The sequence below is a fragment of the Scyliorhinus torazame genome, chromosome 1, assembly GCF_047496885.1.
Source record: "Scyliorhinus torazame isolate Kashiwa2021f chromosome 1, sScyTor2.1, whole genome shotgun sequence".
In the NCBI taxonomy this organism is placed as follows: domain Eukaryota; kingdom Metazoa; phylum Chordata; class Chondrichthyes; order Carcharhiniformes; family Scyliorhinidae; genus Scyliorhinus; species Scyliorhinus torazame.
The window spans coordinates 156290985-156304640 of record NC_092707.1 but is presented as its reverse complement, the minus strand read 5'-3'; the positions used below and the strand labels follow the sequence as shown (position 1 = coordinate 156304640).

Here is a 13656-nt window from a genome sequence, read left to right as displayed (position 1 = left end):
GCAATGGGGTCCATGCCAACGAAATGAGGGTGGAGGGGGGTTTTAGGGGTGGGGGATTGCAGAGCAGGTAAGTAGAAGCCTCAGGGAGGGGTAATGGGTGGGGGTCCTAGAAGGAAAGAAGTGCTGTAAGGGTTTCATGGGGGGGCCTGAAGAGGGGACACCTCCAGGGACTCCATAGCGGGGTGTCCTCACTTGGGTAATGTGGGGTAGTGTCCAAGTGTGTGGGGGGTGACTTTGCCCATGGGTGACGGGTGTGAGTTACCCACAAGCTCACCCTGAGATCAGGTCACCCTTTTAAAATGGCAGCCTGACCTCTGAATTCAGCTCACCAATGCTAAAAGAAATTCAAAGGGCGGATTATCTGAACGTGTCCGCCTGGTGACCGGGGAATTGCACCTGAGGTCAGTGGACTTCTCCATTGCCCGCAGCTTGCCCGTAACGGTCTTGCGGCAGGCGTGGCGGAAGAGTCCAGCCCTAAGTGTGGGATAACCGGTGAGAAACTCCCCAGGGCCCCATAAAGTGACTAAGTGTTAGTGAATAGCAGTGGGGAACTCGCTGGCAGAACTGGCGGAAAACTCCCTGAACAACACGCCACAAATTAACTTAGAAATTTTGGGGGCAAATCACGGGCGGGATTCTCCCATCTGAAGGCAGAGTGTTGACGCCGTCCTAAAAACTGGAGGGTTTAACGACGACGTCATTGGCCCGCTATGTGTAGTGATCGTCTGCCCTACAGTGACCCATGCTGCTCCAGCTGCTGATACTGGCGTCAAATGGGAGCCGCGGGTCTGTGCATGTGCACTGCGACAGGCGCAAATGCGCAGAGGCTCCCTTCTCCGTGCCGGCCCCGATGCAACATGGCGTAGGCTACAGGGGCCGGTGCCCCAGACAGGTCCTGCCGGGTAAGACCAGATGTGAACGGCGCCGGCGGGACTCGGGCTTTTTTGGGCGGCAACTCGGCCCATCCCGGGCGGAGAATCGCCGTGGGGCTGCTCGGCGCCGCGCCGGCGCAATGCCGGAGAATCGGCGGGGCGGTGTCGCGCGAATTGCGCCCGGCCCAGCGATTTCCGACCCAGCGTGGGCTGAGAGAATCCTGCCCCACGTTCCAAGACTGCACACAATATGCCAGGTGTGGTTTCACCAAGGCCCTGTATAATTGCAGCAAGACATTCCTGCTCCTGTATTCGAATCCTCTCGCTATGAAGACCAACATACCATTTATCTTCTTCATTGCCTGCAGCACCTGCATGATTACCGTCAGCAACTCGTGTACAAGGACATCCAGGTCTCATTGCACATTCCCCACTCCAGCTATTCAGATACTTATCTATCAAACTCACATTTATCCACATTATGTTGCATCTGCCATGCATTTACCCACTCATTCAACTTGTTCAAATCACAATGAAGTATCTTTGCCTTCTCCTCACAGCTCACCCTCCCACCCAGCTTTGTGTCATCTGTAAATTTGGAGATATTGCATTTAGTTCCCTCATCAAAATCATTAGCATATATTGTGAATAGCAGGGGTAGTAGAACCGATCCCTGTGCGTACCCCACGAGTCGCTGCCTGCTATTTGGAAAAATAATTGTTTATTCCTATTCTTTATTTTGTGTCTACCAAACAGTTTTCTATCCATCTCCATACACTACTCCCAATCTCATGCTCTTTATTTTACATGGTAATCTCTTATGTGAAATTTTGTCGAAAGCCTTCTGAGAGTCCAAATAAAGCACATTTACTGGCACCATTCATCAACTCTACTAGTTACATCCTCAAAGAATTTCCGGAGATTTGTCAAGCATAATTTCCCTTTTGTAATTCCATGCTAAGCTGTCCGATCCGTCCATTGTTTTTGAAGTGCTCTACCATTAAATTGTTTATAATGGACTTTAAACATTTTCCCCACTACTGACGTCTAGCTTAGTAGTCTATAATTCCCTGTTTTCTCTCTGCCTCCCTTTTTAAATAATGGAATTACATTAGCTACCCTCCAATCTGTAGGACCTGTTCCAGAGTATATAGAATCTTGGAAGATGACCACCAATGCATCCATTATTTCCTTAAGCACTCTGGGATGTAGATTATCAGGTCCCTGGGAATTTCTCGACCTTCAATTCCATCTATTTCCCCAACACCATTTCCCTACTAATACTGATTTCCTTCAGTTCCTCCCTCTCTACACCATGTGCTCAACCAACATTTAAAAAAAATAAGTTTAGAGTACCCAATTATTTTTTTTTCCAATGAAGGGATAATTTAGCATGGCCAATCCACCTAACCTGCACATGAATTAAATGAAAATGAATGAATGAAAATCGCTTATTGTCATGAGTAGGCTTCAATGAAGTTACTGTGAAAAGCCCCTAGTCGCCACAGTCCGGCGCCTGTTCGGGGAGGCTGGTATGGGAATCGAACCGTGCTGCTGGCCTGCTTTGGTCTGCTTTAAAAGCCAGCGATTTAGCCCAGTGAGCTAAACCAGCCCCAGGTCTTTTGGTTGTGGAGGTGAAACCCACACAGACACGGGCAGAATGTGCAAACTCCACACAGGCAGTGAGGCCTGTGACAGCACCATAGACAGCAGTGCTAGCCACTATGCCGCCACGCTCCCCAACATTTCTGACACGTTATTTGTGCCTTCCTTTGTGAAGACAGGACTAAAGCATGCATTTAGCTGGTCAGCCATTTCTTTGTTCCCCATTATAAGTGCCCCTGTTTCTGATTGTAAGGGACTTGACTTCACCAATATTTTTCTCTTCACATACCTAGAGAAGCTTTTACAGTCAGTTTTGTTGTTTCCTGCATGCTTGCTCTCGAACTCTATTTTCCTCTTCTTAATTAACACCTTAATCCTCCTCTGAATCCTAAACTGCTCCCAATCCTCAGGTCTGCTGCTTTTTCTGGCCAATTTGAATGCCTGCTCCTTAGCTAATTTCCCACGTAGGCCATCTTTCCCATTTTGTTGTTGCATCAGACGTGAATGAACAATTGTTGCAGTTCACCCATGTGCTCTTTGAATGTTTGCTATTCCCCATCCACCGTCATCCCTTTCAGTAACGTTCCCCAAACCATCATTTCCAACTTGCGCCTCTTGCCATTATAGTTTCCTTTATTTAAATTGAGGACCCTAATCTCAGAATCAGCTACATCACTCTCCATCTTGATGAAGAATTCTATCATATTAAGAACATAGAACATACAGTGCCATTCGGCCCATCGAGTCTGCACCGACCCACTTAAGCCTTCACTTCCACCCTAGCCCCGTAACCCAATAACCCCTCCTAACCTTTTTGGTCACTAAGGGCAATTTACCATGGCCAATCCACCTAACCTGCACGTCTTTGGACTGTGGGAGGAAACCGGAGCACCCGGAGGAAACTCACGCACACACAGGGAGAACGTGCCGACTCCGCACAGACAGTCAGCCAGCGGGGAATCGAACCTGGGACCCTGGCGCTGTGAAGTCACCGTGCTATCCGCTTGTGCTACCGTGCTGTCCCCAAGGGGTCTCGCACAACTAGATTGCCAGTTATTCCTTTCTCATTACACAATACCCAGTCTAGGATGACCTGTTCTCTCGTTGGTACCTCAACCTATTGGTCCAGAAAGCGATCCTATACACTCTCCAGGAATTCCTCTACTGTATTGTTGCTCATTTGATTTGCCCAATCTATATGCAGATTAAAGTCACCCATATTTCCAGATATTCCTTTATTGCATGTGTTTCTAATTTCCAGTTTAATGCCATTCCCAACATCACCACTACAGTTGGGGGTCTATATGGTGTTTTGCCCCCGAGTGGTCATAGCCAGTCACAGCATATCACTGCCTGCTCATCACGATAAATGCAGTTGTGGATCAGTTAGTAATTCTCCCTTGCCTCTGGCTTACTAGGTTGTGGTTTGAACGTTGAAGCATTGAAATCTAGCCTCTTTCTTCCAGTGGAGTACCCAGGGAGTTCGAGATGCTTTCCTTCAGATGTGGTGCAAACCAAGCAAGAAACTTGCATAAATAGAGTGCCTTTTAGAACGGTCAGGATTCCCCAAGCATTTCCGGTCACAGTGAGTCATGGCCAACATTCCTCCCCCAACAAATCATAGTCCCAAAAAGATTAATTACAACTTGTGGCATCTTTCTGTATGCTTATTGGCTGTGGTATATACCTACGTAAAATCAGTCACACTTCAAATTAGCATGTTCCACTTGACATGTTTTGAGATCTGATGAGGTGCAATAATTGTTGCCAGTTGTTTCCCTTCTCTGTTTTCATCACTTCCGGATGAATCAATGCATTTGTTTTCTTTGTTGAAATTATCCCAGACCTGTTTGTTTTAATCCATTTCAGGTCTGGCGCGAGACAAAAATGAACTGAATGCATCGCAGAAAAGTTTAGCAGTGAGGTAGGTATAGAAAGTACACCAAGGAAAAGGTGGTTTGGAATTGGAATGAGTGACAACTTCCGAAAAAGAAATGATTACTGTGCTTGTGTGTAATACCATTCATCTGATCTGCATTGAAGGTGTTAATCCAAACTCGTTAAACTAAATGACTAATTCACCAAATTGGGGGAATGGAATTCCACATGATTGGGTTTCATTTCTAATACTGTATAATGTGATTTCAACTCTGGTGATGGGGACTGTGCTTATTAAATGCTGTGATATTTGTCATATTTATTCTCAACTTTAGCTAAGTAACAAATAATAACCTGCATTTATATAGCACCCTCTATTGCATGGACAATAAAATTCTGTATTCTCTTCTATTCTAAAATATCCCAAGGCCTTTCACAGGAGAATTATCAAAGAAAATTTGACACCGAGTTATATCAGGAGATATTAGGTCACATGACTCAAAGAGATAGATTTTAAGGAGGATTTTAAAGGAGGGGAGTGAGCTGGAGAGGCAGAAAAATCTTGGGAGGGAATTCCAGCGCTCCGGCCTTTAATTGATGGATGCTTTTGCAAATGGAGAAGTTTCCAGTTGTGTTCCGCAGAGCTTAGAATTGAGGCCCTTCCTTGCTGTTTGTTGTATATATTAATGATTTAGACTTAAATGTGGGAGACATGATTGGGGAATTTGTAAATAACACGGGAATTAGCCATGTAGTTGATAATGAAAAGGTTAGCTGTCGACTCCAAAATGATATCAATGGTTTGGTAGAGCGAGCTGAGTAGTAGCAATTGGAATTTAATTCGGAAAAGTATGAGGTAATGTATTTGGGGAGGGCAAACAAAGCAAGAGAATATTCAATAAACGGGAAGATATCGGGAGGGATTGGTGAGAGGGGTTGGGGAAATGAGAGTACCAGTGTATTCAAAGGAATGCTTTCCTTTGTTGGGTGATATATTGAATACAAAAACAGGGATGTAATAATGCAACCTACAGCAACAGAGCTTGCCAAGAGGAACTGGTGAGCCGCCCACCCAACAGACTACGGGGGAGGTGGGAAGGAGGCGCCGCATGAGGCCTCGCGTACTAGCAGCACCTGTCGTTCAAGGATCTGCCAGACCAGGCATGCCATTGAAGATTCCAGCTGAGCAAGGGGACTGTACGGCGTGTCTGCCAGATCATAGAGCACCTGGAGCCGCCGGGTTCTGAGGGAGGACACCCGCTCCCAGTGGCCGTCAAGGTGACAGTCGCCCTGAACGTTTATGCCGGGGGCCCTTCCAGGTGCCAAGTGGGGACTTCTCTGAGATAACACAGATCTCGGTGCAGAGGTGCTTCTGTGTCGGCACTGAGACCCTATATGCCCGGTCGGCACAATATATCAAATTCAATGTGGACCAAGACTACCAGGATGCCCAGGCAGCGGGATTTCCCATCATCACCGGGATGGTCCAGCGAGTGATCGATGGTTTGCATGTCACCTAACAAGCACCAGCTCATGACAGGCTGGTCTTCACAAATCGAAAGGGGTTCCATTCAAACACACAACTGGTGTTTAAGGTGATTGGAGGAAGGCATACGGGAGATGTCAGAGGTCGGTTCTTTACACAGAGAGTGGTGGGTGCGTGGAATGCACTGCCTGCAGAGGTGGTGGAGTCTGAGTCATTAGGGACATTTAAGCGACTCTTAGACAGGCACATTGACAGCAGTAAATTGAAGGGGTGTAGGTTACTGTTATAACCTGCCTGCTTACCATTGGCTGGGGACTAATGACAATACCACAATCCTGTAGGAGTATGAGCTTCCCCAATGAGAGGGGGGGGGGGCGGAGAAACCATTAGTAAACTCCATGTATAAATAAAGCTGGCCAGTTTGGAACCAGCAGGAAAGAGTGAGCAGCAAGGGAAGTTGCTGCTGCTGTTTTTTTATTATATATATATATGTTATTGTAAATAAATGTTATTACTTTGTATCTTTAAAACTCGTGCTGGATTCTTTCTGGCCCTCACAAAACTGGCGACGAGGATGGGATGAGGAGCCATGACCGTGTCAGACTTGTAGGCACCGACCCCGTTGCGGACGCCGGTCCTGGGGGCGGCGCCAGAGTCGGCGTCGTTCCGACTGAAACTGGGACCAGCCCAGGGGCCGTACCTTCCATGTGGATGAACCTGCGGCGACTACTCCTGAGGACATGGAGACGGAGGACGACTGCCTGCAGCTGCATTGTGCGGCAGCTCCCCGTGTGGCCCCCATTAAAGAGATAGTACGGGTCAATGGTCACCTGCTTGAGATGGAGTTGGACACTGGCGCAGCGGTCTCCGTGATCGACCAGAGGACATTCGACCGCATCAAGCAGGGTATACAGACCCTTACATTAACCGACACACAGGCCAGGTTGGCCACCTACACGGGGGAACCATTGGACATTGCAGGAACTACGATGACCCCTGTTGTTTATGGATGCCAGGAGGGGCGTTTCCCACTTATCGTGGTGCGCGGCCATGGGCCCAGCCTGTTGGGTCGGGACTGGTTGCGCTATTTGCGGTTGCAGTGGCAGCACATCCTCCAAACGGTTTCAGGAGGGTTGACTGAGGTGCTAGGACGATACCCAGATGTATTTCAGCCTGGTTTGGGGAAAGTAAAAGGGGCCGTAGCCCGTATCCAAATCGAACCAGGAGCCACGCCGCGCTATTTCCGGGCACGCCCGGTGCCTGTCGCCTTGCACGAGAAGGTAGAAGGGGAGCTCACTCATTTGGAGACTTTGGGTATTATCAGGCCCGTCCGTTTCACTGACTGGGCAGCACCTATTGTACCTGTAATGAAGCCAGATGCCACAGTTCGCTTGTGTGGCGACTATAAATGTACAGTGAATATGACTTCCCGATTCGACCGATATCCAATGCCCCGCATAGAGGATCTCTACGCGAAGCTTGCAGGCGGACTCTCGTTCACAAAATTAGATATGAGTCACGCCTACCTACAGTTGGAGCTGGACCCTAGCCTCCTGACCATATGTAATGATTAATATACACTGGGGCCTGTATGAATATACACGTTTGCTCTTTGGAGTATCCTCTGCCTGCGCTATTTTTCAACGCGTTATGGAGGGCATTTTGAGAGGTTTACCGCGTGTCGCTGTCTACTTAGATGACGTTTTGATTACAGGGACGTCGGAGCAGGAACATTTGGAAAATCTGGAGGCTGTCCTTAGACGCTTTTTGGAGGCTGGAGTCCGTTTACGTCGCACAAAGTGCGTATTTCAGGCAAAGGAAGTAGTCTACCTAGGTTATCGGGTGGACCGCGAAGGTTTGCACCCTGTCGCAGAGAAGGTGCGCGCGATTCAACAGGCCCCCGCCCTGACTGACACTTCGCATCTTCGTTCTTTTCTCGGTCTCGTAAACTATTACGGGAAGTTCCTCCCCAAGCTGGCCCCTTTGCACCTTCTGTTAAAGAAAAATCACACCTGGGTTTGGGGTCAGCCGCAAGAAACCGCTTTCCGGCGGGTAAAGCAACAATTGTCGTCGTCTGGGTTACTAACCCACTATGATCCTGGAAAGCCTTTGCTCGTCACATGTGATGCATTCCTGTATGGTATTGGGGCCGTCCTGTCCCACAAGATGGAGAACGCGGCCGAGCGGCCGATAGCTTTCGCCTCCCGCACATTGACTGCAGCGGAGAAAAAGTACGCGCAGATCGAGAAGGAGGGCCTGGCAGTGGTCTTTGCGGTGAAACGCTTCCACCAGTACGTGTATAGCCACCATTTCACTATCATGACTGATCATAAGCCTCTGCTGGGACTTTTCAGAGAGGATAAGCCAATACCGCCCATTGCTTCCGCACGGATCCAGCGCTGGGCTTTGTTGCTTGCTGCATACGAGTATTCTCTGGCGCACAAACCAGGAACGCAGATAGTGAAAGCCGACGCACTGAGCCGATTGAGTCTATCGACCAGCCCCATGTCGACCCCCACGACCGGTGAGGTGGTTGCAACCCTAAATTTTATGGATACCTTGCCTGTCATGGCATCACAGATCCGTGAGTGGACCCAGACGGAGCCAGTCCTGTCAAAGGTTTGGCACATAGTCCTGTATGGTGGGCAGCATAGACAGCTCCCAGGTGAGTTGCGGGCATTTTCCTCCAAGCTTTCAGAATTCAGCGTGGAAGACGGCATCCTCTTGTGGGGGACGTGTGTGATTGTCCCGGAAAAAGGACAGGAGCTGATACTAAGAGACTTGCACAATGGGCATCCAGGTGTGACCAAAATGAAAATGTTGGCCCGGAGTTATGTCTGGTAGCCAGGCCTCAACACCGACATTGAGAAGGTGGCCCAAAACTGCTCCATTTGCCAGGAGCATCAGAAGCTTCCGCCGGCCGCGCCCCTACATCACTGGGAATGGCCAGGGCGGCCTTGGGCGCGCTTGCATGCGGATTTCGCAGGCCCTTTTCAAGGATCCATGTTTCTTCTATTAATTGACGCCCAGTCTAAATGGTTAGTGGTGCATAGAGGTGCATAGAGGTCCTGCGCAACCATTGGGAAGATGCGTTTGTCTTTTAGTACGCATGGCCTCCCCGAGGTGCTGGTCACGGATAACGGCACTCTATTCACGAGTGAGGAGTTTGCGAGGTTCATGAAGATGAACAGCATATGCCATATCCGCACTGCCCCTTACCACCCGGCTTCAAATGGGTTGGCAGAGCGCGCAGTGCAGACATTCAAACGAGGCCTAAAGAAGCAGTCTTCCGGGTCAATGGACACGAGACTGGCTCGCTTTTTGTTTTCGTATAGGACCACCCCCCATGCGGTGACTGGGGTAGCTCCCGCAGAACTCCTAATGGGCCGGAGACTTCGCACCCGCCTTAGCATGGTTTTCCCAAATATTGGCGCAAAAGTACGCCGCAAACAAGAACGGCAGGGTCATGGTTTTTCTTGGCACCGGCCGATTTGGCAGTTTGTGCCCGGCAGTGTTCGTTCGGAATTTTGCTGGTGGTGCCCAGTGGGTTCCTGGCGTAATCTTTCGCCAAACGGGCCCTATATCTTACCAGGTGCAAGCCCAGGGTCGTCTCCAGCGCAAACATGTAGACCACGTTCGGTCCAGAAGACTATCCCTTCCAAAGATTCCCCATCCCCGGAGCTCATTTCTACAGCCACAGAGACCAGAGACAATGGAAGGTAGTCGTCACAATCTTCCTCTGGTGCCTCACTCAAAGCCTGCGCAGGTCGTTACAGAACCGCATGGAGATAGAATCGCTGAGATGATGGAGGCCGCAGACTCTGACTCCGAGATGGAGACACAGGACGCATCAGAGGGGGAATCCTCGGGCCCACGGGCCGTGGATGTACAACCGTTACGCCGTTCATCACGGAAGCGCCAGTCTCCGTCTCGTTACACGCCGCCCGATCCAGCGCCTCGTGCAAATGGTGTCTGGCCTGCGGCAAAACGTGTCCGACGCCCTCCTTCGCCAGGGTCTTTGGTGGATTCCTTGGACTTTGGGGGGGGGAGTGATGTTACAACCTGCCTACTTACCATTGGCTGGGGACTGATGACAATCCCACAATCCTGTGGGAGTATGAGCTTCCCCATGAGGGGGGGCGGAGAAACCATTAGTAAACTCCAAGTATAAATAAAGCTGGCCAGTTTGGAACCAGCAGGAAGGAGTGAGCAGCAAGGGAAGTTGCTGCTGCTGTTATATATATATATGTTATTGTAAGTAAATGTTATTACTTTGTATTCTTAAAACTCGTGCTGGATTCTTCGTGGCCCTCACAAAAGTTACATTGGCCTTAGATTAGGATAAATGGTCAGCACAACATCGTGGGCCGAAGGGCCTGTACTGAGCTGTACTGTTCTCTGTTCTAACTGTATAAAATGCTGTTTAGGCCGCAGCTGGAGGTTTATGTCCAGTTCTGGTCATAACATTACAGGAATCACACAATTGCTCTGGAGAGAGTTCAGAGGAGATTTACAAGAATGCTGCCAGGGATTGAAAATTGCAGCTGTGAGGAAAGATTGGATAGACTACGGTTGTGTTCCTTATAACAGAGGAGGCTAAGGGAGGACCTAATTGAGGTGTACAAAATTATGAGGGGCATAGATAGGGTAGACAGGGAAGACTTGTTTCCCTTAGCTGAGGGGCCAGTTACCAAGGGGAAGAAATTTAAGGTGATTGGTAGATGGACTAGAGGGGACATGAGGAAAACCTATTCCACCCAGAGGGAGGTAGGTGTCTGGAATTCACTGCCTAAGTTGGTGGTAGAGGCTGAAGTGTTCAGCTCATTTAAAAGGTACCTGGGTCTGTATCTGAAGTGCTGTAACCTGCAAAGCTTCGGACCAGTGGAAAGTGGGATTTAAATGAGTGGCTGGTTTCTTTTTCCTCTTTTTTTGGTTGGCATATATGATAGGCCGAAATCGCTTCTGTGGTTCCTTCTATGGGTAGCAGTTAAAGCACAGTCGCCAGTGGATGTTCCAGAGGTCAGGTTGCAGAGATCGGTAGACTTGGAGGAGATTACATAGATATGGAGTGGTGGAAACATGGAGGGATTTGAAAACTAGGATGAGAATGTTATTAGAATAAACCTTCAGAGCTTCAAAACTCCGAGAGCTAATTTTCATCTCTATAGACAGGGAACAAATACAAAGATTAATCGACCTAAAGGATCTGATGGGCGTATAACATTACTATCCTTAGCCTGCATCCCTTTACTATGTCAACACTGTGTGTGTGTGTGTGTATGTATACGTATGTATATGTATGAGGTGGGTATTCAAGCACAGCGGTGCAATATTTTGGGTATATGTAGCTCTTCCTATAACACTTTTGGAGTGAGACATTTTTATATGTGCTTTCAGGCGAATACCAAGTTTACTTGAGTACTTAAGCTACAACCTCAACTTCATGGGAATCCTTGCAGGACCTCTGCACTCGTTTAACGATTACATCAGCTTCATTGAGGGCAGAAATTTTGAGATGAGAACAAAACCTCTTGCTAATGGGAAGAAGAGCAATGAGTGTCTCCCTGATGAACCTTCATCTCTGGTATGCTAACAATCTGGCCATGGTTTGATTTTTTGTTGAAATGAACTTTAATAGATAAAAGCACACACATGCATATAGTTGCATGTCTGCACTGTAACCGTAATTTAGACATTGTTCCAATTCTAAAGAGGCTACAGGAGCAGAGGGATCTGGATGTATCTGTGCATAAATCACTGTAGGTGGCAGGTCAGGTTGAGAGAATGGTTAATAAAGCAAACCGTATCCTAGGCTTTATTAATAGGAGCATAGAGTATAAAAGCAAGGAAGTTATGTTAAACATGTATAGAACACTGGTTTGGCATCAACTGGAGTACTGTATCCACTTCTTTGTTGCATACTTTAGGAAGGTTGTGAAGGTGTTATGGAGAATGTGGAAAAGATTTGCGAGAAAGGTTCTAGGGATGAGGAACTTTGGTTGTGTAGATAAATTGGACAAGTTGGGATTGTTTGCGTGGAGAAGCTGGGATTGTTTACGTGGAGAAGAGAAGGTGAAGAGGAGATTTGATAGAGGTGTTCAAAATCATGAGGGGTCTGGACAGAGTAGATGGGGAGAAACTGTTTCCATTAATGAAAGGATTTAGAACCAGAGGGCACAGATTTAAAGTATTCGGCAAAACAAGCAATGACAACACCAGGAAATACTTGTTCATGCAGTGAGTGGTTAGGATCTGAAATGCACTGTCTGACAGTGTGGTAGAGGCAGGTTCAATCGAGGCTTTCAAAAGGAAACTGGATCACTGTCTGAAAAGGAAAAATTCAACAGAGCCTTGGGAAAAGGCAGGAGAGTGGCACTAGGTGAATATCCCTTCATAGAGCTGGGATAGACACGACGAGCCGAATGGCCTCTTTCTATGTTATAATCATTCCCTCATTCAATGTATTCTGTCCGGAACTAAACACATTCGGCGGGATTCTCCCTTTTGGGGACTAAGTACCCACGTCCGCCGGAAAACGGGCGAGAATCACTCCGGACTTTTTCCTCGAACGTCCGGGGTGATTCCTCGTTTTCCCAGGGGGCTAGCAAGGCCCCGGCGTGCGCCCCGCAGCTCTGGCTGCCGGCAGGGCCCTGCTGTACAGACCACGCGGCCGCGCATGCAGCCAATTCGGCGCTGGCACTGCCGATATGGCGGACCCACACAGCGGGCCCGCGCGGAGAAAGATAGGTCCCCCCCAGATCGCGATGGCCCGCTGATTGGTGGCCCCCGTGATGCACGATCAATTGCACAAAGACTAAAGTTGGGTACAACTGTGGCTTTATTACAATCAGATGCGTGGCCTCCTGCTGCAGCTGGCGAAATGGCAGGTCACTGGAAGTCATGCATATTTATACAGTTCTTCATGGGCGGAGCCAGCCGGCAGGAGCTACCAGCGAACCTGTAGTGTAGGGCCTACCTTACATCTTCTATTACAGTGGTTCACCACATTCACCCCCTATTAAAAATGAGTCCGGCGGAGGTGACGTGAAACTATATACAATTAGTGCAATTATGTCCTGTGGTAGGGAAAGAAAAGTCCATGTTGACGGTCCGGAGTCCGTCAAAGGTTCATCCAGTCCGGAGCTTTGGTGATTCGTTGGGAGAGGCGCAACGGTGGCGGTGAAGTCGGTGCTGGCGGTGGTGGAGGTGGCACCGATGGCGGTGGTGGTAGTGCTGATGCTGGCCAGTCATCGGGGAACTCCAGGAGCGTGCAGAAGTCCTCTTCGTCCTCTTGTGCGGAAAAGGGGAGGGGGGGGTGTGGTCTGGTGGGGTCACTATTGGCGGCGCGGTGGGAGATGGGGGGGGCGCATTGGTGGGGGGGTGCGTTGGGGTGGAACCTGATGGTGCCAGGTCCCTGAGTGAGGCAGTATCTTGGCAGCCGTCGGCGAACTCAATGTAGGCATATTGAGGGTTGGCGTGGAGCAGGTGAACCCTGTCCACCAAGGGGTCCGCCTTGTGGAGTCGGATGTGCCTATGGAGAAGGACCGGTCCTGGAGCAGCGAGCCAAATCGGGAGCGATATCCCGGATGTGGACTTCCTGGGGAAGGTAAAAACACGTTCATGGGGTGTGTTATTAGTGGCGGTGCACAATAGTGACCGGATGGAGTGCAGAGCGTCAGGGAGGACCTCCTGCCAGCGAGAGGCTGGGAGGTTCCTGGACCGTAGGGCCAGCTGGACGGTCTTCCAAACCGTCCCATTCTCCCGTTCTACTTGCCCGTTTCCCCGGGGGTTGTAGCTGGTCGTCCTGCTGGAGGC

At 49.2% G+C, this 13656-nt stretch overlaps 1 protein-coding gene across 1 annotated transcript in view; it reads left to right on the top strand.

Annotated features, from left to right (window-relative positions):
• LOC140415425 (lysophospholipid acyltransferase 2-like) overlaps nt 1-13656 on the top strand; it is a 150468-nt gene that overhangs the window by 116967 nt on the left and 19845 nt on the right. Inside the window, exons 6-7 of the mRNA XM_072501053.1 lie at nt 4347-4401; nt 11239-11425. Coding sequence (XP_072357154.1) covers nt 4347-4401; nt 11239-11425 — 242 coding nt within the window. The remainder of the gene's footprint in view (nt 1-4346; nt 4402-11238; nt 11426-13656) is intronic.